The sequence below is a fragment of the Neodiprion pinetum genome, chromosome 2, assembly GCF_021155775.2.
Source record: "Neodiprion pinetum isolate iyNeoPine1 chromosome 2, iyNeoPine1.2, whole genome shotgun sequence".
Taxonomy (NCBI): domain Eukaryota; kingdom Metazoa; phylum Arthropoda; class Insecta; order Hymenoptera; family Diprionidae; genus Neodiprion; species Neodiprion pinetum.
The window spans coordinates 27,008,788-27,033,365 of record NC_060233.1 but is presented as its reverse complement, the minus strand read 5'-3'; the positions used below and the strand labels follow the sequence as shown (position 1 = coordinate 27,033,365).

General features: G+C 37.7%; 1 protein-coding gene across 1 annotated transcript in view; it reads left to right on the top strand.

Annotated features, from left to right (window-relative positions):
• Positions 1-24,578, top strand: part of Mp (collagen XV/XVIII-type protein multiplexin) — a 156,290-nt gene that overhangs the window by 49,014 nt on the left and 82,698 nt on the right. The window contains exons 3-4 of the mRNA XM_069133336.1: positions 10,971-11,242; positions 14,152-14,427. Coding sequence (XP_068989437.1) covers positions 10,971-11,242; positions 14,152-14,427 — 548 coding nt within the window. The remainder of the gene's footprint in view (positions 1-10,970; positions 11,243-14,151; positions 14,428-24,578) is intronic.

Sequence of the window (24,578 nt, the reverse complement as noted above, 5' to 3'; positions counted from 1 at the left end):
GGACTTGAAGACTTCGTCAAACTGAATTCAAATTCTGAAATCTAACCTGGTTGTGGTTCTAAAATGGCATTCATTGGTCACATTCTCTGTCAAATTTCGCTAACGTGACGTAGAAAAAAATTTCAGCATCCCACCGCTGTCACCAGTTTAAATTTAAATCGACTTAGACACGCGACTCGATTCGGTTACAAATTGCGAATATTTTTAGATGACGGTGAGTCAGTGCCAATAAATTATTGAAAGTTAAATGATTGGAAAGTAGACGTCTTATTGTAGGAAAAAAATTTTATCAACTCAGTGAACTTCTTCAATCCCACACCGGGAAATCGAGTCTCGTGAATCACATCAAATAACGTTCAGCGCATGTGGATATGAACAAGGTAATTTGATCGTATTGCGTATCGCGTATTCTACACTTGACTGAAGAGGAATCTAATATGAGATCAGATATTGAGAGGGTATTTCAAACTTTAAAAACGGGCCCGGCGGTTGTCATGGGAAACTTGATTATCTCACTCTTATCCTCCCTCCTTCTTCCTACATCCCTCTCCATCCACTTTTCCTGAGGCATTGGGTTTCTGTATACCGACTGCTGTTTAAAAATAAATATACCGCTTTCGTTATACCCGGCGCAGGAATCGGAATAGCAATAAAAGTATATTCGACGGGGGAACATTTGTCCCTGCAGGTTCTTTCGCAGAGGGGTTCAATACATGTAGATAGCAGGTTATATGCAGACAACGTCGAAGGCTGCCTGTGATTTCCTCATATTAGCACTAATTTTATTCCCCTACACCCTCCGCAGACCAAGCGTAACAAAGTGGTGAACGAGGCGACGGTTATTTCGAAATTATTCACATCGGAGGGTTAACTTTGGTTTACAAATTGCAAATAAATTAGGAAAACGTTCGTGTTTTGATCTTGAAACTTGATTTGGCTCCATCCCTACTCAGCAGTATTTTTTTTTTTTTTTATTTTATAACAAGAGCCACGTCTAGTTTTCACGTTTTAACTCCAGGTACAAAAATCCTACGTCTAACTACTGTCGCCTCGGTAAAATAAATTGAACGTTAATGGACGCTGGTGGGACTTGGCTGGCAGTGACGGGGGGCAGTAAAACTTTCCTGAGATTAAAATAGTTCTTCGGATGGATCGGCCGGGGGGCGGCAGTTGAAACGATTTTCAATAATGGACCTTCAAAGTATAATTTGCACTCGTTTTACGGTACAATTCCAACGGCCGCGTTATTCCCGCTACTAACCGCTAAAGTTTAAGATACATACTCGAATAAAAGTGGCAGGTGAAATAAATGGGAGGATACGCCGCAGCGTTCGGAGCCGTCGATAAACGACGGAGCGACTTCGCAACATCGATTTGCCGGTAAGGTTCGGTGATCACATCCCTCCGTGAGAGAATTAAGGGTGATAGAATCCGTAGAATTCCACCTCGTTCGTCTCGACTTATCCTTGTTTTACCTACATATGTAAACACCTCGCCCCTTCTTCTTCGTCTCAGAATCGTCTGTAAGGCAAAGTCGATGAAAGAATCGACCGATTCTTAACTCTCTCACATTGCTTTCTACAGTTGGATAGAAGTTGGTCTCACCGGGACTAAGAGATAAAGATAGTTGAAGAAACGAGGGTGTATAAAATAAGAAACAGTAAGTTGAGCATGTCAACGATAATCTCGTATCAAGCAATCGCAGTAATTCTGAAGAGTCCCTTGACTGCGTTGCGAAGCCAAGAGTGGCGGGAAAGTTTACACACATGTCGCATGACTTTGACTATCCGTGGGAATCTCGTGGCGTTACTTGTACGAAATGAAGATAATTCACCATACTTTTTCAGGCAAAACATCCGACCGGAGTTGAAATGTATCTCGAAACAATTCAATGGGGGTGAAACGTAATTGGAAGAGATCATTTTCTTGGCGTTCCTCACGGTTTTTGACGGTCAAAACATTGCTCATGCAGTTGAAATCCCAGAAATTTCCATCGAAGAATCCTTGGAATTTTATAACTGCCAATAAGAGGTTGTAAAAATGTCTTTATACCCATCTAAAGATGCCTCTTCTTCTGAACTTTTTCATTTTCCAAAATTGAAAGAGATACAGGAATTTCTGTTCAGTGGTTCGATCAGCGCCAGGTGTATCAGGTAGTATATGATGCGTGATGTATGAGCGTGATTTGTGCCTGAGGGTGAGGGTTCCGTTCCCCCTGTGATCGCTCACTCGTCAAACAGAAGTTGAATCGAGAGGAGGGTGCCAGGTGAAATTGAATATCCATGGTTACAAATTAACCTCGGTAACGGGAGCCTCGAAAGAGAGACTGTACGGGTGTATGCGTGACGGTGAAGACGACGAGAGAATATGTCGAGACTCCACTCAGACCAGCCTGCAGGCTTGGCGTAATAAACAATATAACACTCACCCGGCTTTTGTTCATCTCGGAGCAGAGGTGTGGGTTCCTATTTTCTTTTCCTTCTCATTTTATTCTCATTCTTCTTTTTCTCCCGTTTCATATCATTTCTCACATTCTACGACAGAGTAGCTGGTTGCCCGTAGGGGGAACAAAAACCGGCTAGACGCAGCTTCTTCCAGACGACGAAGGTTCTTCCGGTGTGAATAGAACCAAGCTAGACGCTGGGCGAAGCTAATTCGTGTCACTTCGACTCTCTTTATCGTGCAATTCATTAGCCTGCTACCATGGACAACGTGATTCTCCATGCATAAAGAATCCTTTTCTTCTAGCTCACGCCGAGCCGCAGCTGTTCATGTTATTCACACTTGTGCATCCTGCACCCTGCACCTGATGTGGATATTGCTACGCTCAACGCAGCTACAAGCCATGTTCAACAAGTTTTGCGCCCAATATCTAGCTGCGTTCACCATTGGCACAGGTGCGCCTGTAAAATGTTTAACAATTCACCGCAGCCTGTCACTCTGTAGGTGTAACGTCAAATGAACCGTACAATCGTTTTGTCATTTGACCTCTGTCGTCTCTTCCTTTTCCTCGTCTCTGCCCCTCAGCTTGGCATCCGGAATAGAAATATCGACTTCTGTTGTACACGTTGGCACTTCATTTCCGTTATGGGACAATAAAAGCCATGGTCTTCAATTTTTTCGACTCACAGTTACGGTCAAAGTTATGGTCGTATGGATTTAGCGAACACATTTGTAAATTTACTTGGAGTCAGGAGCGTGTTCCATAATTTTAGCTGATCAAATTATCAATCTCTCCGTAATTCATGTGTATTCCAAGGAACATGTGCATAAAAATCCACTCTTTTTAAATTCATCATGGATGTACAGAAGTCTGAACGCATCACCGTTACACGAATAAAGTGCTTGTAGATGAATCTTGAATTGTGCTCCAAGCGAATCATCTCTTCTTTCACTTTCCTGATCCGATGAACGTTGTGCGAAAACGTTGTCCAGATACCGATGGTGAACGATGTTGTTAAAAATGGTCGATTGAGACTCAGCTTAAAGTTTCGGTGGATGGAGACATTGCGGGAAAAGGTTTACGACAAACAAAACGGCAGTGGCGTCGGTGTTCGCATAAAGAGTCGAAAGACAATTTTTTCTCCTTTGTGTTCATGGCTCGTTGACGTGAAAAAATTCACACCCCAGAACCCAGCCACACTCCATGTCACCCCGGTACAGCGCGTGCGGAGCTATGTTTGCTTAGAAGAAATATTTGCCAGTTTCTGATTGGCTATTTTCCCTGGAGTCATGGGATGTACCGTGAAATGATGTAGGTATTACAAACGATGCGAAGTTCTTTCTCACTGGTAAACACCAAATCAAAAAGTAAGAGTCTCCATCTCTCATTCCGTAATATCCCGACGATGATCTTCCGAGACGTAGCCGAGAGGTGAGAGGGAGAAACTTGTCTGCGGAGAAGAAAACCATATTATTATCATAGATCCGAGGATCTGTACGTTTCTATTCAAGTATTCTCCTCCCGCGTTCCTCTATCCTGCAGCGACTACTTGAACCGAGAGAATTTTCACCCTCTCTCACCTCTCTCCTCGTCTTCAGATGCGGTCGATTGGTTCTACAGCAAAGAGCCACTTTGTTACCTGTAATAACAAACGAAATTTTACAATAACATCTTCGCTATTTCGCTGGGTACTGCTTATTGCAGTCGATTTTGATCACACTCTCTCTCTCTCTCTCCTTTATCTTCCAGTTGACTTTTTTTTACAAGTCATTAAGCCACGTGCCGATGGGCGAAGTAATAAACGTGAAAAGAATAACAACGTGCCGCACTCCGGTTAATTCATCCGCTAAATAACGGACGCAAGTGGTAACTAAAATTGGATGGGTTGAGCTTCAGCCTCCGTTTTAGGTCCTCCCTCCGTTGTTGGGTAGGTGAAGCCCGACGCTTCGACGTTCACGGACGTCTTTTGTTTAGGTTTTTCGTTATTATTTGTCGACGTGACGTTGGAGGAAATCCGAGCGATTTTTCATTGGTGAATTGATGACATGATATTGGGGGTAAATCTTGGTAATTATTCTCCTTTTCTTGGCCCACTTTCTCTTTTGTGGCAGTTCCTCAACCCTCTAGCTTCTCTTTCTCCTCAGCCTTAGGCAATGTGGACCGACTGATATAAAAGAGCAGCTGCAGGCTGCTATAAGACGATAAATAACGTCGTGCCAAAGGCTTCAAAATGAATTAGTCTAAAAACAGACTTCCTCGCCTTGAAAGGACCAGTTCTATATCCTCTTGCTCATCGAAGCCAAGATCCCCGAAGAACAATACAAAAGCGATTCTTAACTCGAGGTATGAAATCAGAAAGTACCGACGTTCAAAGAACGGAAATTTCTGAGAAATGAATTTCTCTAATATAACAGGTGAAATTCTCATCTTACACGCGGCTCCGTACGTGCTCAAAGAGCACGTCGGGTACTTTTCAGAAAGTCAAACAACAAAGCCAACATTTACCACAGACGACCACCTTCCTTTCCAGCTTCCGAAGTTTTCTGATTAAATCTCACTGAGAGGCGGGCGGAGGAAGTTCAGACCTTACATCTGACCAAAGACATCCAATCCGCGATCTTGATTTATTACCGTGCCCTGCGGGGGTCGTTGGCTTAATCTGCACAATTTATTCTCCACGTTTAACACGAGGCAATGATTTTATCAGCATTTACATATCCGACGCGTGTGTCCTGTTCGTTTCAATTATAGCCATGTACTATTATCGATCACATCTACAAAATGGACCCAAGGATACCGCAATCAATAACCTTGGAAATTTCTTGATATCCTGTACAAAGATACTTCGGATCTTCCTAACTTTCCGAATCATTGGGGATACTTAAAATCACGTCGAATCTTTGCTATCCTGTAATGTATAAGCGAAGATCTACATTGACTGACGATTGTTGATCGATCAGTCATACGGTGATTATCAATTCCGATGAAAACAATGCATGTATAAACAATCGGATCTCAATTTGCCGAATGGACCTCACCGCGCCCAATGAAACGGAAAAAAATATCCGCCAAATCGCGGGCGCTGAATCAGTTGAAAAATTGATGTCAACTTGACGATCAGGACTAACTGAGACATCATAATTCATTGGGCAATCTGTCATAAAGTGACGGTATTTTACATCGCGTACACACCTCCGACGGCCAACGAGAAGGTTGGATGAAATTGGGAAGTTTATGCAACGCGTACCCGCGAAGCTTCAATGTTCCAGAGTGTAAAGTTGACGGCGGAGTGAAAGAGAGAGAGAGAGAGAGAGTGAGAGGAAGGGTGAGAAGAGGGACGGGGTGCCAGAACGGATGGATTATATTGATGAACGCAAGGCTCTCGTATTTCGGAATGAAACTGAGCCCTCACAGCAGGACCACCTCACGGTCTGGACAAAGCCGAAGCTGAGGGAGTAGAATGATTATTATAAAAGCTGCAGTCATATGCGTCGGTAAATGTGACAGCGTCAATGCGCAATTGAAGATGTAGATTGCAGATCTCGCGGTGGTTGAAAACAAGCTTACAAAAGCTCAGCAAGCGATCATGCACAGTCATCGTCATCGTCATCACCGCGCGTTCTCTTCGCACGTGACGAAATACGCACGCCAACGACCCCACCACTCCAATTACACATACAGTTTCAATTAAGATTTCACACCCTCTGTTCGCCTAAGGCCAAGGGTGGGGGGGGGGGGAGGGAGGATCCACAGCTGGATTATGCGCGTCCTCTTTCAATGCTCAAGATATTAAAAAGTCAGCCTAAATCAACACCGTCCTTCTCCCTCGAAATCTAACCCTCTCGCACCACCGCAAAACGCCAAGGGCTACCCGCCACACACCCTTGTATGTCTTTGGTCGCGACCCTCGCTCCAACGTCAAGGACGAGGTTCGACGATCTTCGGCTGGGTGACGTAGGAACCGATATTTTTTGACATGATCGAATATTCAGTCGCGCACTGCGGTGTTTTTTCATTACCTTGTCGTTTCGACGTCGGATGTTTTTATTTTTATTCACTTTTGTGGTTTTTGTCAAAATGTTTGTTCTTGCACATTTGAAACGATTCGGTGAATCTCTGTAATTAGGTTGGAACTATTGTCTCGGATTTGATAATTTTGTGTGAGCTACGGTGTTTCGGAATAAAAAAAAAATTTCGATTTCGGACGGACAAGCTTCTCAGGGTGCAAGGACGAGCGAAATCAAAGCTGTTGTATTCTGAAACACTTTATTGTACACTAGAAATAAATTAAGATCGGTGTTGTGACTTGAAAAACAAATTCGAGATATTTTCTACTGGCACACTGTTTTCATGAAAATTAGATTCCGGTGAACACAATCATTCTAATTCGCGTGAAAAAAGTTTTCAGTTTCATTAGATTATTTATTTATTTTATGACAACACTCGCATATTTTTTCCGTTTAATAGATATTTTTCATCATCGAACATTGTTAACTTTATTACATATAGTACTCATTGATTCGAATTACTGATTAATAACCAGAATCACCAATTAATTAATATTTCGATTCACAGATAAATCGATCAATTGAAAAGACAAGCAATCAAAGTCTGCGATTAATCAATTATTCGCACGGACCTATATCAAACCGAAAGTTCGTAAATCCAACGAATTTATCGGGTCAAACTTAATCCGATTTGAATCAAACGAAGCGTGACATAATTGAATGGATTAAATAATGAGTGGAAGTTGAAGCAATATACTTTTTATGAAAGAAAAATTAAAGGGATGTCTACAAATCACTTCTCAAGCTGCTAAGGGGTTAAAATGCGTTAGTCTTCTGCCTTTCTCTTTACAGTGTATAAAAATCTGAAAACCAGAAGGAATGATAAACATTCGGTTCTTTTGCCCGCAACCCGCAGGCTGCAATGAGCGCTTCGGTGCTGCTTTCCGCCTCTTCCTCCTCCTCCTCCTCCTCCTCCTCCTCCTCCTCCTCCTCCTCCTCCTCCTCCTCCTCCTCCTCCTCTGGAGAGAGATATTAAACTTTGAACCGGAACAACATCTCGAGGGGATTTAACAGCCCTGAGTTAATCAACAGTAAACCCCTGACTCGTACGCGTTCTGCGAAAACTGACTACACGTGACCCGGCAAACGACCGAAAGTTTTTCTTATCGGCGTCAAGAGCTTTTGCGTACTTGTACAACACCCTTACATACACGTACGTTGTACAATATTTCACCCGCTTTTACTTACAATCGATGCTATATATGAAAAAAGTGTCAGATTTCAATTTTCAATGTCTTATTATTTGATACAATAATTTCATTGAGATACAAGTTTTATCGGTACTCAGGTTCATCAATTTCGTAAAGCGTGGACAAAAGCCACGAAAGAATTCATTTTTCTCTCTGATTATAAATTTTTGTAGAATTCAACCACTAATTGCATGATTTTTGGTCGATTGTTAATCAATTTTCCTCCACGCAATGATTATTTTTGTACCGACAAATATTCAAATAGTCACTTAATTAACCTTGGCAATGTTTAGTCGACATGAATTTTGTTAGACAAGGAAAAAGTAAATTTATTCAGACGTTTATACGGTAATATATATCTAATCAAATTAATTTAATTATACATCGCCAATATAACAGGTCACTTGTTTTTGTACCAACAACTTACGAGTTTTATTACCGATATTTCTTATTAACACTCTGGTATATTGAACTGTTAGTTTTTTCGTAGTAGAATAAAGAAGTAATTTTCCGACAAAAGAAAGGTTCAACAATAATTATATTCATTAAGTTTATCGATAATTACAACAACAATTTACAAATCATACCTTATCGTTACTTTATAAGTTGCTAATTTTTAACTGCTTGACAATAAGTCACAATCATCGATTACTTTACTATTCAATTACCATCATTAATTATAAAATTAAATTTTACTCGACTATTCATGACTTTTAGACACTTTGTCGAAGCCTGATCAAACTCACCCTAATCACAGATGATTTATGAGATGAGTGATTGAACTTGACTCGATTACCGCGTTAGTTGTGTGCTATCTAATTAAACTTAACTTGATTAGTTGCGTTACTTATTTTTCTTAAATATCGCGTGGTACTGGGTTCGATTAAAAAAAAAAAAAAAACAGGGATAGTATTGAGAAATGCAATTTCAATTCAACGTGCGGTTCAGCAACTAATGTTAGATGCAATCCGGGAAATAAACGCTTCGCGTTATTGATCGAAAAAAATTCCAACCTCGGTAAAACAATTTTTTACAACAATTTCAGTTCCGGCTTGTACTGTTATTATTTAATTACAATGATGACTTCATCGTTCCGGTTAAAGAAACCTAATTTTCCGAGTTGAAAAGAAGCCTGGTGCTTGTTCTGGCGCGGATTTCCTTAATTAACAAAACGGGCGTAAAAGTGGCATCAAAGTTAAGAAGTTAGGCGTGAACCTAACCCCGAGGAATAGGGCGAGCAGCACGTGTAGAGAGGTGTATAAACCCGTTGGCCAAACAGAATGAAAGAAAGTAAACGAACTCAAACCCTGCCGTGAACATTTCAAATGTACTCGAACACGTTTACCCCATTTCGGAATTTGTGTACTCGAGTATCCCGCCCGGCCTGTACTAATAACCCAACTTTCACAGTTATGATTCACATCAAACAGCATTGATTGATTATCGTTTACCTAAATGGAATCATCGTGTTATTCGAACCCACGCGGAACGGCGTTTCTGAAAATGATGGAATAGACTTTCGGAAAAAAATTTCTGCGAGAAGAGTTTTGAATTTTACAATTACGATGGGAAATAAGGTACGGCAAATTTATCGAAATGTCCATAACCAGGTTGAAATATTAACTTGACTCTATGGTGGCTTGAAATGAAGTTAATACTATCGTACATTTGGTAGGATAAATTGAATTTTACTACGTCAGATGAATAAACTAATCAGAAAAAAAAAAACTACGTACTGTTGGAAAATATTCGTCTCGGTTGTACAAATGATGTAAAATGAACTGTGTAGCCAACCTCTGAAAGGTGTGCAAACTGTTTTAGACACTTGAATTGTAAAACGCGTTGAGTAACAAAAATCAATTCATTTACATCGCGATTGCCTGAAATTTGTTTTTACACTGATACCAAAGTGATGACATTTAATGTGCGCTGTGTGCTGGGCTACGAATCAAACATCCAAGTGAGAAAAATTAGACTGTACTGTTTTTTTAACCTAGTTAATTATGTTTTCATATTTTTTCCTGAGTCCCAAAATCAACAATTTTTCAGGATTCAACCTTCCGTGTAGTTCGAATTCGCTGCCCCTTGGGTTCCAGTTTAACGTCACTAGCTGCCATCTGCATTGCGAACCTGGAACTTGTTGCATTTCCGACTATATCGTCCGCGGAAAGAAATCCGCACTGCTTTTTTCACTCGTTCATAGTCAAAGTCAGCATTATTAACTCGAATTTTTTTACATCAAAGGACCATAGACAGATAATTGAGTCAAGTTTTGTTTCTAAAGAATACATAATTCTTCTTTGGCCACGGATCGACAAAAATGTTTTGTATTTTTTTTTTTTCATTTCAAATCTTTCAACAATCATATATCACAGCTATTGATTCTCTGAACTGAAATGTTAGATCGAACAACATTAATAGAATTGACAATTATTAATTGATAAAGTGGTTTGCATAGTTCAAAAAACAATTATGTAGCATTTTAATTGGGCCTGCTAGCGACGTGATTAACAGTTTTTTTAATTTTTATTAATAGCAGAGTAATTGAAAGAGTCGTCTCGGCTTACAAGCGTGACTCCGTCACTGTAGAATCAAACATCAGGGTCACATTTTCAAAGTCCTCCCGTTCGTAATTGAATCACTTTGTTTGATATATTCTGAAAACTTGACACTGATTCTCTCTCGAGATTCTTGTAAGCGATAATATTTATTTCCAGTATTTCGACAAGGAATTAGCCCGACGAATTTGGTAAATGAACTTTGTTGAAATTTTCAATTTACAGAGTTCAATTCTGGGTATTACGTTACTGTCGGAGCTATTGAAAAATCACCATGCGATGTAGTAAAAGCATAGGAGCGTGTCTCGAGGACGTAAGGGATGTACAGTCAGTTGAAAAACGCGTAAAACAGCATGACTAATTGTAAAAAAAAGTTGTAAAAAGTGACACACGAGTCGATTAAGTTAAGGATAAGGAAAAAAATTTCGGAAAGTGAATTTCAACAGTAAAAGTCCCGTAATTAACAACGTCAAAGAAATCACTCTATTGTAATTTTTTCCAAATAATTCACACTGTACGTTTGAATAATTCTCTTCATTTATTTTGACTTCCTTTCACTTTGACTAGGTTTGAGTCAGCAAAATTCTCACATTACTCGTCAACGTGAGAATAAAGAGAAAAAATTCCAAGGCTTATATCCGACACATTATCGGCACTGTACCGATAAATTGTACGATAGTTCTAACAATCGTTTTACTGATTCATGTTACAGTGATGTCATGGGAATTGTTGCGGTCAGTGATGAAAGCGTTCCCAGAAGGAAAATTCATACAATTTACTTCCGGGTTGGACAAGCTTCTGGCCTACAAACTTCTTCCCGGATCGGACATCAAGAGACCCCACAGACTTCATTTGCCGGACAAATTACCCAAGGAATTTACGCTCGTCGCCTCTTTCAAAACCCTCCAGCGTAGTGGACCCAGTTATCTCTTTGCCGTACTTAATCCTTTAGACACCGTCATCCAGCTGGGTATCAAAATTTCGGTAAGTACCTTCAGTATTATCAAATTATCATTAGCGGTGAATTCATCGCTTGCCACACCGTTGTTATTGTCATTTTTTCTCAGAAACAATGATGTTGCAGTCAATTTTGTCCGAACATTAACGAACACTGAGAGACATTTTCAGTCCCGGTTACCGCTCAGTCCTTAAATATTTTCATTTTTTTAAATATAGTTCTAGGTAAGAAATGAAATTTATCTCACTGAAGTATAAGTGAGTAAATTTTTTAACTGAAAATAGCAAAATGTTCGTTAAGGTAGAAGCTAATCTTCCGTCGTTAAATAATGTGAAACGACAAACAATCCGCTGCATCGCTATATTTCAAATTTTATTCAAATTGGTTCGTGCCATAATCAAACAACGTTAATTAGTTGGGTTAACGGAGTACGAAATTTTGGGAAATTAATCGATGATACGTAGATATTCAATTACTCCTGGTGTAGACTCAGGTAATTATTTACAAACAGACGTAGACATTTCGGGTCCAAGATATTTACGGGCTTCCATTTCGTTGCTCATATATGTTTATTTTAAGTGGGTCTAAGACGAGGTCGAGATGCTTTCCTGAGGGTACAATGGGGTGAAGTAAGGAAATTAATGAAATTCAAAACTATTACTTCAAAGCTCCCGCGATTCCGTTTCCATTTATTTAATTGCATGTATGCTTAATAGCTCAAATTCTGGGTCTAGAAATGTTTCTGAATAATCCAGAACAGAAAATTTTGTAAACTTTGAAGCAAGAGGCAAATCGTATGCAGGTTTCGTCACGTGAACATGATTTTCTAAATTACTCAACTTTTCCGGAACGATAAAGACATCGACGATATGATGCACGGCTTCCTGAGATATTGATGCGAACAACGTTCAAAATTATTGTCATTCTTACAATTTTTCTTATCAAAATTCGAGATAATTCCATCCTTGTTAAACAAAGAATAGGAATCCGTATTCACGGATAGGTGCAAATCGCAATCCGCTATTACATTATTAACTATAAAATTGTGTTACTTATTTGCTAAAGAAAGTTGGAATAAAAAAAAAAAAAAACAATACAAATATCAGATTTTGATATTGAAATCGTTTTCAAAATTCAATCTTTCTGAATTGACTGAAAATATATCTGAATATTGAAATTCATAATTTGTCATCAGATTGAAAATTGATTGCCAACTTTTGTTGTCCAAGACGGTGAGATATCGGTGAAATAATTACAAATCCTTAGGAGCAAAAATAAGACAACCAGAGCGTTTTAAACAACATGAATTTCCGACTTTGTGTAAACCAATATCCAAGAACTTGGAGAATACGATCAATCCAAACAAACAGGAAAATACTTGTTTCGTGAAACTTTACCGATGGCTTGAATTCAATTTCCAAAAAAAAAAAAAAAAAGTTCAGAGTTTCACCGACGTGTTCTCTTCGATTAGGATACAGAGCTGTTTTAAACAAGGGAAAAATTCTGACCGCAGGAAAAAAAGGTGACAACCGTGTGAAACTTAATCACCGTTAAATTGAAGATCATATTTTTGAATAGTGCAAAAATCTGTGATTGAATCAGTTATTAAATCTGTAAATGCTCTGAGAAAATTTTTTAGTACCGGTTACCGCTCAGTCATCAACTGTTTTTATTTTTTACCACAATCGAAAAATGTAGTTCCAGGTACAAAATGAAAATTAGTTTTCTAGCTGTTACCAGAAAGTCTAGTATCCGTTACTATTCTTTCTCATTACGATCACTGTTATACTATATTTACTTGCAACTGTTGCGAAAATTTAATGCTCGTGAAACAACAAATTGACGTTAAAGCCTTCTTTAACTGAAAAAGTAGAGTAAACCGACAATATCGTAAAATGGTTACACGTACCTCGTTTTTCGTAATTCCAACAATATTCAAACAATTTTTTAACGATACCTGTTTTACTGAATTTTTCCATTTACCGTAACAAACGACAATTTTCTCAGAGTTGAAGGTATAAATTATATAATATATACCTTCAATAATAAATTTTCTCGTAATTAATGATAACGCATATCCGCATTTCAATTATTAGACGGTCTTTGACTGTCTTACGGGCTTCCCATCAGAAGCGTAAGATTCCAAATTGTAAACATTCCTTACATACATTCATACATATGTTGCCTAAGAGGAAGAACACTTTCTATTCATATTTTCTCAGAGTGATGAATAAGACGCGAAATGTCGGATGTATTTATTTACTTGTGCACTTAAATATCGGGCAGGCTTACAGACGTAGACGTGGGTTCACCGAGACGAGATATGCGTGGTTAGTGACACTTGATCAAGTATGTAGGAAGCGCACATAATACGGGTATCTAATTTCGCACACAGATCTACGAGCCAACGGAATGCTAATTTGTAATTAAATTTAGCGCTCCAACGAGTTTCCGTCTACGTAATTGTTATAATGCAGACGTAATATACTACAAAATTAGTTAAACTGGATGAACTTTACGCCGTACATAATTATCATCGTGCTTTGTTGTAATTAATTACGAGCATATTGCCCTTCGCTGAGTATTTCAAAACGGATTATTCCCTTAAGCTACTTCATTTCCATGACTATAATACGCATACTTGGACTAAATTGTATTCCAACTCCAAATTCGAATGTAAAGAGTTTAGTTGATTCTTTTTACAGATTTACCGTGCAACAAAAAGTCTGATACTTCGAATCGATAGCCACTAAGTATGTCGCGTAAGCTTCTGATTGAAAATGATGAAATTGATTCAAGATTCTCAGAACGTGACGAACTGCCGCTATTCGAAAATCAAATCGAAACCGAAACTGCCGAGCTACGTTTTGTATATTAAAACTGGGAATGACTGAAAGCTGAATTGATTTTCATTTTCATTTCTCTCTTTTTCCAGGACGGCCCCGGAACCAATCAGAACGTAACGCTCCTCTACACTAACTCAGACCAGCATTCTCTGTCCGACGAGATAGCGACTTTCACGGTTCAACGTCTGGTCAATAAATGGACTGAAATTGTCTTCAGAGTCACGACCACCGACGTCACGCTCTATGTAAATTGTCACGAATTCGGGAAGCAGAAGGTAACCAGAATTCCGTCGGAGCTCATCTTTGACACCGCTAGTAAACTGTACATAGCACAGGCTGGTCCCAACATTAAAGGAAACTTTTACGTGAGTATCAACTGGCTTTTTATCCATCGAAAACTATCATTAATCAAAGAAAGAAATCAGTTCTTTATTCCGCACGTGTGACTCAAAGACTGACTTTCTTCTTTTGGTTTAAATCTAGCACCTAACAATAACATTTCGCCGATTCGTTAATTTAGTCAAGTATTATCACCATTCGACGAGTCTCGCTGATAACAATATTGAATAAAGTTTAATTTTTAACACGCGAGCCAGTCATTTGATACAGAGTGCGGGTATGCTAGAATATAGTAATGAAATAAACGGTTAACTTACGTTTCAATATCGTCTCAAACTTTGATAGAGGCAGGTGAAAAAGCGAAGAATTGCCTGCAGGAATGAGAATGAAACGCCTTAGGGGGAAAAACGCGTGTGTTGTGTAAAAAAGTGCAAGGCTCGGTGTACTTGAAACTAGCAAGGAAGATGGCGGGTCTTAAAATATTCGATAAAATTGAATCTACGGCGATAAACCGTCGCTTGAAAGAATGCGTTACATAAAAGTTAACGCTTGTCAGTAACAAATATGCCATGGTAGGGTGCTTCATTTTTAGGCGATATTTTTTTTTTGTTTGTGCTACCTGAAAATCTGATACTTTATACAAAATAAAAAATTATGCCGCCGGGTAAAAGGCTTAAAGTGCAATAGCGGCTTAGCTCATTTAAAAATTCAATTTCCTATTTAAATAACACGGAAAAATTTTTTTTTTCGGTTTCAACTTGATTGTTCGACGTGAAATTTGAATTTAACGTATTTGAAATTTGATTTTATTATAATTATTGATAGAAATTTATTTTTTTCTATTTTATTCAAAAATAATTTTTTAAATTAGAAACCTGAATCATATAATAACTCGAGAAAATCGTTTTATTGTCTATAGTAAATTATTATTTGATGTGAAAATAATAAATCTAGATTTAGAAATGATTTGATGTGAAATATAATAAGCATTTATCTTCGCAGCTCTAGAACTCAAAAGCTGTTGGTCGGGGGGGATTTACGCAGAGGAACTTTTTGTAGCAAATTTAATGCCCTACAAAAGCTATACACGCGTTTTTTCCAAAAAAAATTTTTTCACGTCGAAAAATCAAGTTTGAACCGAAAAAAAAAATTTTTCTGTATTATTTAAATAGGAAATTGAATTTTTAAATGAGCTAAGCCGCTATTGCACTTTAAGCCTTTTACCCGGTGGCATAATTTTTTATTTTGTATAAAGTATCCGATTTTCAGGTAGCACAAACAAAAAAAAATATCGCCTAAAAATGAAGCACCCTAATGCCATGGGTTTTAATAAAACAGGCCCTTTGCCCCGGCATCTTATAAATCATACATACAGCGTTTCATCGGGTGAGAGACGGTTTGACCGTTTATTGACGATTGAGGAGACTTTCGGCTAACAACCGGAAGTTAATTTGAAGTTCGAGAAAGGGGATGGAGGATGTGGAACAACGAGCCGCGGTTTTATTCCAAGTTTATAAAAGGCTTCGGATGGGCGGAAATATACGCGTTTGTGTGTACGCGGATTTCGCGGAGAAGTGGAACAAGTGGAACTGTGGGAAAGGCGAGAAACAAATTGCAAAAATAAGGGAAACAAATGGGAAGACAGTTTGTAAATTTATTCCTAATCGATAATCAATTTGCCTTCGAAATTGCGAGACCCAAACGGAAACCGTATTGCACAAAAAGGTAGTCGCGTTATGGCGATACGATGATCCGACCTATCAGCATTCAAATTTGTTTGTCAGGGGAGGAAAAAAACTGACGAATAAAGAGAAAAAAATATATTTAATTATACTGCAGATTTTCGTACGATATCCGCGTATCGGGTTGTTTTTTACGCTGAAAGATGATACGCAATTTTATAACGCGTTACACGTTGAAATGCTCAAAGAATGGACGGTTTATTAATTATTAGTAATTTTCTCCTTCTTTACGTTATATTTATTAGGCAATTTCACCGGAAGATCGATTTATTCATGAGAAATAGAGGGCTCAAAGTAACATCGTATTTTTCTACGATATTTATTCCACGTTTTGCACGTTACATTTTTTCAGTCAATTTGCTTTGCCTCTTCTTTTGTAGATTTATTTATAAAAATGAGTCAAGAAATAATGCCAAGAGCCAGTTTGTATAAATTTTTTTCCTTCTTCTTAGACTGCACTGAGAGAAATTTTTAGTTCCGGTTAGCGCTCCGTTCTTAACTATTTTCATTTTTTAGCGCAATCGAAAAATACAGTTCCAGGTACAAAATGAAAATTAGTTTTCTAGCTGTTGCCGGAAAGTCTAGTATCGGTTACTATTCTTTCTCATTACAATCACTGTTGCTATATTTTCTTGTAACTGTTGCGAAAATTTAATGCTTGTTCAACAATAAATTGACGTTGAAGCCTTGTTTAACTAAAAAAGTAGAGTAAACCTTACAAACTGATTTTGCGTTGCAGTTACCAAAAAAGGATCGACGATAGAGCAAAATGGTTACGCGTACCTCGTTTTTCATAATTCCAACGATATTCAAACAGTTTTTTTAAACGATACATATTTCACTGAATTTACTGAATTTTTCTAATTACTGTAAAAAATAAAATTTTTCTCAGTGAACCGAAGCGTCGCTGACCGAGCTCTTGTTAATGATTCCAGTATTATGTAATTCTTCACTTTCAGAGAGATATTCCAGACGTACGTCTACCTCGTAAAAGAATTCCCTAAAAAATCGATTCCTTGCGAAACAACTTGTTCAACCTGCGTTTGTTGTCCAGGTACATTAGAGTCAAAGTGATTACCGTAACGAACAAAGTCGCGGTCTGCCCAATGCAATCAGGTGAAAGTTGATACGGCGTAGCAGCGCCATCGCATCGCCCCAAAGCAGATTACTTCGTTGCATAAAATTAGTGTTTTTTCACCGGAGGTCCGCGATTGCCGCTGGAATTCTTAGATATTGTAATTTTCTTTGGAATGGAATTTTTTCCACCTACTTTTCTAGCAGCGTAATCTAGCCAGTGGTCGTCAACTTCACCGGCTTCTCTTCGAGCACTCGCACGCGTCCTTCGGACTTCTCGGTTTCCTAGTTTTCAACTTTCACGTGAGCATTCAATCGGCTCTCTCGATTTCCGCCGTTCTTAATTTAGGAAACTTCCTCCGGCGTGGGAATATTTTCACTTTTATCCAGCCTAATCTAATAACAATCGCTTCACCGGGGACTTCTTTCACAATCAGTTCAATTCCAGTAAACTAACAAATCACCAATTCACTTCGTTATCGTTCTCGGTTACTTGTTGATTTGAAATATGTCAACGAAAGATCGGGGAGCCGGTCAAAACGAAGAAAATCCCATCGTCTGGTTCTAATTTTAGTAATTTCACCCTCAGGCTGAAGCTTCGTAGTTGAGAATCGACAGTGACACTGCACCGTCAAACCTGCTCATATTACCCTGAATTCTCGAGGAAAGTTCCTTCTCTCGTTAAATTCTCATCATGTCCCGTAGGTATAATAAGAACAGGCTGTTAAGTGTTCGGCCGGCTTTCCTCCCTCGAATGCATATGCATTTTATCACCGGAGAACCTTTCCAATTATCGGGTTAATTCTCTTTTAAATTGATTCATTATTTCTCCTCTCTTTCTGACTCTCTCTCTCTCTATCTCTCTTTATATTCGAAAAGAAACGATGACTCTACATCTCTCAGAATTCGATTTCTCGAAACCCGCACTTTTGACCTCGTCTTTCAATGCCGGTAATTTTTTCACCGACTTCACCTGTAAGGGAATTATATAGTGTTTTTACACCAAGTGAAGGTGCGACAGATAATTATACTTCGAATTTGTATCTGTTATTTGCCCGGTCTTTTTTTTTTCAACACCCAGTGACGTGGATCGTAATCTTTACTACCATTATTAAATTAGATTTATGCGTATAGATGTACGCATTCACTGGAATATTTACCAGGATACAGAATTTACTCTTGTACTTTCGGGTTTTGGAAAAGTTTGGCCGGAAAGTTGCGTTACAAAATGTTTACGACACGATGTGACATGTGCTGAAATTTGGAAATGAAGCTTAAAGAATCGCACATGATTTTTAGAAGATTTGAGAATCGTTTTTGCTATTGAAAATGTCTATTTATGGACAATGATTCGAAAGACACGTAATTTGGTAATAAATAATAATTGAAGATTCAAATAATTCTCACCACGAAGCAAAAAGATTTTTGCATTATATATCACGACCGAAATCGAAACCGTATTATTCTGGACCGACAGAATCCTAATTCGTTATAGAATTTCATATATTTCCATCGATTTCTGCGGCATAGAATTATTCTAACAACCATTGAAATCATTTTTGGCTGTTTAGATAGTTGTGAATAAAAACTGAGACATTAAAGGACATGAAAAATTGAAGACAGATCATTTCGTTCTGAGGTGAGAAATAACGAACTGTCATATCAAACTACCGAATACAAACGCCTGATATGTAACTGGAATTATTTTTGCTTGGGATGCGTGAAAGAAAAGTAATTGGTCATGTTTTGATGTATGGATATATTAATTAATAATCACGATTGGATAATCAGAAAGTAATGATTGTTTTTGGAAATCGAGTAGAACCGCCAGGCAGTGCGGAATTTGAGATGATAAATTGACCGTTAAGTCTGCTCAGGGAAATGTATAAAGTTCGAATAATAGTGGATGTACAGAAACCCTCGAGGACGAAACGGGACGCTGCATTTCCCCAGGCAATAGAGATCGGGGAGCGGATAGCGAAGGAATACAGGATACAGGAGTGCAAAAGAAGGATTAAATAGCAGAAAATGATTTACTGTTACTAAACCGACCCGCTCTCCACAAAACTTTTTATCATTTTTTTTTTTTCTTTACGAGATAGTCAAACATTCAATATTATCAAATTATTACATTCTTGTAACTGCCAAGAATTCTTTGAAAGTGCAAAAATACAAAGTACTATAGTTGTGAAGAAAAGCTTGCAATTAGATTTCTACGCTTTATTTCAAATCACTATAAAATAGTTATGAATCTAGTAAATTTGTTTTTTGTATCTTATTCGGGAGATTTTTTTCAAAAAATTAAGTCAAACATATTTTAGTTTTCTCCAGTAGTCAGTTCAATTGTCATTTCTTGGTTACAATCAATATCGGTACAATGTTGTAAAGTTAATTACTTAATGAGAATGAGCAATCCTAGAATAAAATTTAACGGAATTAATAAAAGTATCTATATTAGACTTGGCCAAAAAAACGAAGAATTTTTTTTTTAATGGTACTGTAAAAACGTTGTTCATGGCGACAGATAAAAATTATCCTGAAAGTTTGAGCCCTTAATATTAATATTAAGGGGTGTATCGTTACGGCTACTGATTTTTTAACAGTTACCGCATTTTTTTACCCAAAATCCGTCAATTATTAATCTGAAAAAATTTATCAATCCATATTTTTGAAGGAAATTAAATTTCCTACAAAAAAGCTCTCTTACTAAATTGACGTAGATCGAGCCGTTTACTTGTAATCGTGCCTTAAACATTGATTTGTTTTTTCAAATTTTTGTTTGAATTTTTAATTTTTGTAATTACCAGAAAAATCAATATTTTCACAGATCAAACCATTATTTTTGTGGGAAATTTGATGCTCTACAAAAAAAGTCTCTTAACATTTTTCATGAAATTCACTCCTTTAAAAGTTATTCGACAGTGAAATTGTATTCAAAAGTAATTTCAATAAGGGCTCAAACTTTCAGGATAATTTTTATCTGTCGTCATGAACAATGTTTTTACAGTACCATTAAAAAAAAAAATTCTTCGTTTTTTTTGGCCCAGTCTAATCTATATACTGAGCTTTTGTTTATAATTGTAGTATTCTTTACTCTTGTAATTTTTATATTATATTCTTTGTTCCTTGCAAATATAATAATTCGATAAATATTTCACGTTCCACCATTTCGATATGAAATCGATACAATCGAATATCGACTTTCGGCCAAGCAGCTACCTTAAAAATAATGAACAGCTGGGAATCGTAGTCAAGGGGAAAAAAGTTTCGTGTCCCCCTGTCACGGAGAAGAATTGTTTAGACAAAAGATAAATCCCCAGTTTCAACATTTCCCCCCTTTTTTATGTACCAATCAGGTTTAATCGTTTGCGTCGAAATTTCCGAGTCCCTTTTCTTTTTTGTACTCAACGACGATGCTGACTTTTACAAAGCGTATCTATCCACCTAGTAGGCTTCATCCACTTTTGGGATTACTACTCCTACGGGAATTCCTGTATCTATATGGCCAATCGTAACAAAAAATCTGACAGGCTTGCGTCGGTTGAATTCATAAAAAAACCAAGTAAAAAACGAAAGAACAAACACGTTCATATTTTCGTGTCTTTCGATTCTCACGATTGTGGTAAAAAATGAAAATAGTCAAGGACTGAGCGTTAACCGGAACTAAAAATTTCTTTCATTGTAGATCTACCAAGCCTTCTAGACCCAATCTCGTCTCTCTCTCCCTCTCCGTCTCTTCTCCTATTTCCGATACGCGAAAAAATACGGTCCACGATCAATCGCCAGCCTGTTTGCATTAGTTTGAATTTTTCCCACCAGACGAGGCATTGCAAAATGACAATCACAATGGTACGATTATGTTTTACATAATTCGATGTGTAATTCATCGTTTACTAAGTTCGGAATAATCGTAACTTGTGAAATTGTATTCTTAAGCTTGAAAAAAAAAAACATTGTTGCGTTGACATTCCGAACTTCAACCCGCTAAACAATCTCGGATTTGGTGAGGTTTCGGCATACAGGAGCGGTCTGATACATCCCTCGTCGATAAATTGAGGGCGGCACCAACTTGGTGGGCCGCAAATCCAGCTTTTTGGAAAATTAAACCCCTCTAAATCGTTCCTCTTTCCCTCCCCATCCTCTCCTCTCTGCGGCACCACTTTCCAACGTTACCTACCGTTTCTATTTATTTCCCATTCCACTGTCCCACTGTTTTATGGGCTTTCATAGGAAGACGCGACCGACCGAACATCCCACCGTACCAAACAGACCTGTATGAAGCATGGAAATACTGCTGCACCTGCCGCTGAGGCTGCATCGCGGCATTGCAATATACAATCTATGCGTATCGACGTGGTTTGAATTTTTTTTTCTTCCGTTAGTTTTACTTTTTGTTCCTTTTCCTTTTTTCATCTCATTTAAATCCTTGCTTCGAACGAACGATTACGAACCGCCTTGCTTGAATACCTCGTCACTGATTATGTGAAATAATTTATGCTAATGCGCGCATTTTATTTTGTTTCGTGTCGTAAAATACGTGAGAATATAGTTTCGACGATTGTAAATTCATTTCTTTGCACCTGCGGGTGTGGGGACTCTGATAAATATTAAGTGGGTCGTCTGGTGTGAAGGCTGTTTTTTTTTTTAAAAGTTTTTCAAGAATTTTTTTTGCGTGCAAACCATTGAAATAAAATTTATCATGATTTTCACGAGCTGAGTAAATGCAATTTTCTCAAAAATATTTAGTAAAATACAAACTACCAAAGCAATTACGATTATCCTAATTTACGTGATAGGTATAAATGAAGAATAGGTAAAAATTTGAGAATGTCTACACTTTTTTTCACATACGGTCCTATCGGGCAGCATACGTTAGGTTACATTCAATATTTCGTCTGCCAAAAATATACAACGTTTGTTTAAATGTCAATAAACATAATTTCAAAATTATGATGCTTTTATTTCAATGGTTTGTCTTAAAAAGATACTCCGAAAATCTTTATAAACAACCTTTACACTAAACGAACCCCTTAAGTTTCAGGCTTCACGAACTCTTACGAATTGAAAATTTTTACGAAAAAATATTTTATAACCTGAAGTTTATTTAAGGAATTAATTGGAAATCAAAGTTTGGAGTTTAATGATTCCCTAAACAATAAATATCGAAGAATAATAAAACATTGCGCACGTTGAAGTTCGGAAATTAGCATTCGCTTGAGCTTGAAATCGTTGGAAAAGTTGAGAATCTTTTAAAAAATTGATCTCTCGAGTTCAAAATTGTGAAAAATAAAGTGAACAAATCTTAACAACAATTTGAATAAGTTATTCAATCAATCACCCTGTGAAAAACATAATGTATACTTTTATATCTTAGCTGTATTGTTATAACATATTTATTCCGAGTAATGGAAACAATTTTCGCGAACTCTGTACAAATCGGACAATTCTACAAGGTTTTCAACAATTTTGGAGCATTTGAAATGATGCATCGATATATTTTCGGCTTTTGTTTATAATTCGAGTATTTTTTTTGTTCCGAGTGTCCTAAAGAGATCTTCATAGTTTGCGAGTATATAAATTTGACGAATACTAAATTTACGACCATCTCGTGATAAAATTAATATAATCGATTTATAACAAACTAGCCATCTTAAATCTTGCACAAAGTTTGGCATTTACGTCACAAGTTCAGTAAATTTGAGAACTATTCAGGTTTCTTTGCCAACGAATGACTTCGGTCAAGTTGAGAATTATTTTTATCCAGTCGATAAGCCGTCCCAAAATAATATGCGAACTTTATAACCATGGTAAGCTTTTACACCGCAATCCGAATGGCGATTCCAAAAACACCTTCTCACTAACGCAACTCATTCGTGTCGAGTGCCGACGATCGGTGACATCGGTGCATAAAACTAGCCGAAACCCCATGACAATACAATCATAGTGAAAGTCCCAATCCCCGCAACGGATTCTGCTTCTGCTGCAGGCTTTAAAGCTGTAATTTCATGGCTAGAGACGTACGTTATTTCGCGGGAGAACCTCGAATCGCATAAAGAGTTTACGAGAAAGAAAGCGAGACGAAGAGGAAAGGGGCAAAGCTATAGCCGTGGATCCCATGCGCGCAACTCTGATCTCGAAACAATTTGAAAAAATTGGATTCCCTCCTATCGCCTCCCCGAGTTCCAGGGAAGACTCTTCGGGACGAAGAGAGAGAGAGAGAGGGAGAGAGAGAGAAACGCTCAAAAAGCTCGAAAAGCTTTGGCTCCGGGCGCTCGATGTCGGTTATCAGATCGCCGGTTAAATAAATCCCTGCAATCAAAAGATGCCCATCTAAACAGTCGCGTCTTTGTGGCTATCGCTCTGAGATCCGCGAATCTTCGGCCCTTGTTCTCATATATATATATATGTAAACAACCGCGTGTATAACCTTTTGCCAAAGAAAGCCGTAGAAAATCGATCGTGAACTATGAATGACGTGATAATTAAACGTGACGTGAAACCCGCTGCTCAACGCCGGTAAATAGGCAACCACAGCTTCATTTTCTATTCCTACATGTTGGAAATGTTGCTGCGGTTGCCTATATCTCGGCGTTGAGCGGCAAGTTTCACAGAAAACGGATTAATCCGTCAAAATCTTACGTGGGAAATTTACGAAGAATTGATCCACTTGATTTCGTTCAATTTAAAGTACGTTTCACCGATATACGCCTGTTTTTGGAAATGGGAAATACATTTTACCGATCGCTACTTGATTCAGTGTTTAGGACTAATTGTACGGTGTATCTTGAATTGCATAAATAGAAGCGAATCTACTCTGAAAATGCCTCTATTATATTTCCAGAAAATAATCCAGCACATTTATGGATAAAATTCAACGCAGTTATTACTGGTTTTATGCAGCTTCTTTTTTTCTTCGTCTTCTTAGATTCATATTTCATTTTTTTTTTTTTTTTTTTCAAGATACGTTCAAACTTTTATGAAAACATGTCGTAAACCTGACGAAGTTACTCAGTGATTTTTTCTCGTGAAGAATTGTTACTTGGTACTTTTCGGGGGAGTTCTTATTCATTTATTTTTATTTTATTTATTCGGCCAAACACAGTTGAGAATTCTGAAGGATTCTGCCAATGCGAACTTTCTAGAGTTTAGTAAGAAAATTTGAAATATATATAAAAATAATTTAAAAATATGTTCTGAGTCGAATTCACCCGGGAATGTCATTTAGTGTAAATACACTGGACCTTATCAGTTGGAGGGCAAAAAATTCAAAGTTATGAATATAAGAGGGAAAAGATTTCATCCGATTGACAGATAAGCGAATTTATTCCCATGTCACGTAGCTGCGTTTTCCCCTCTATCGG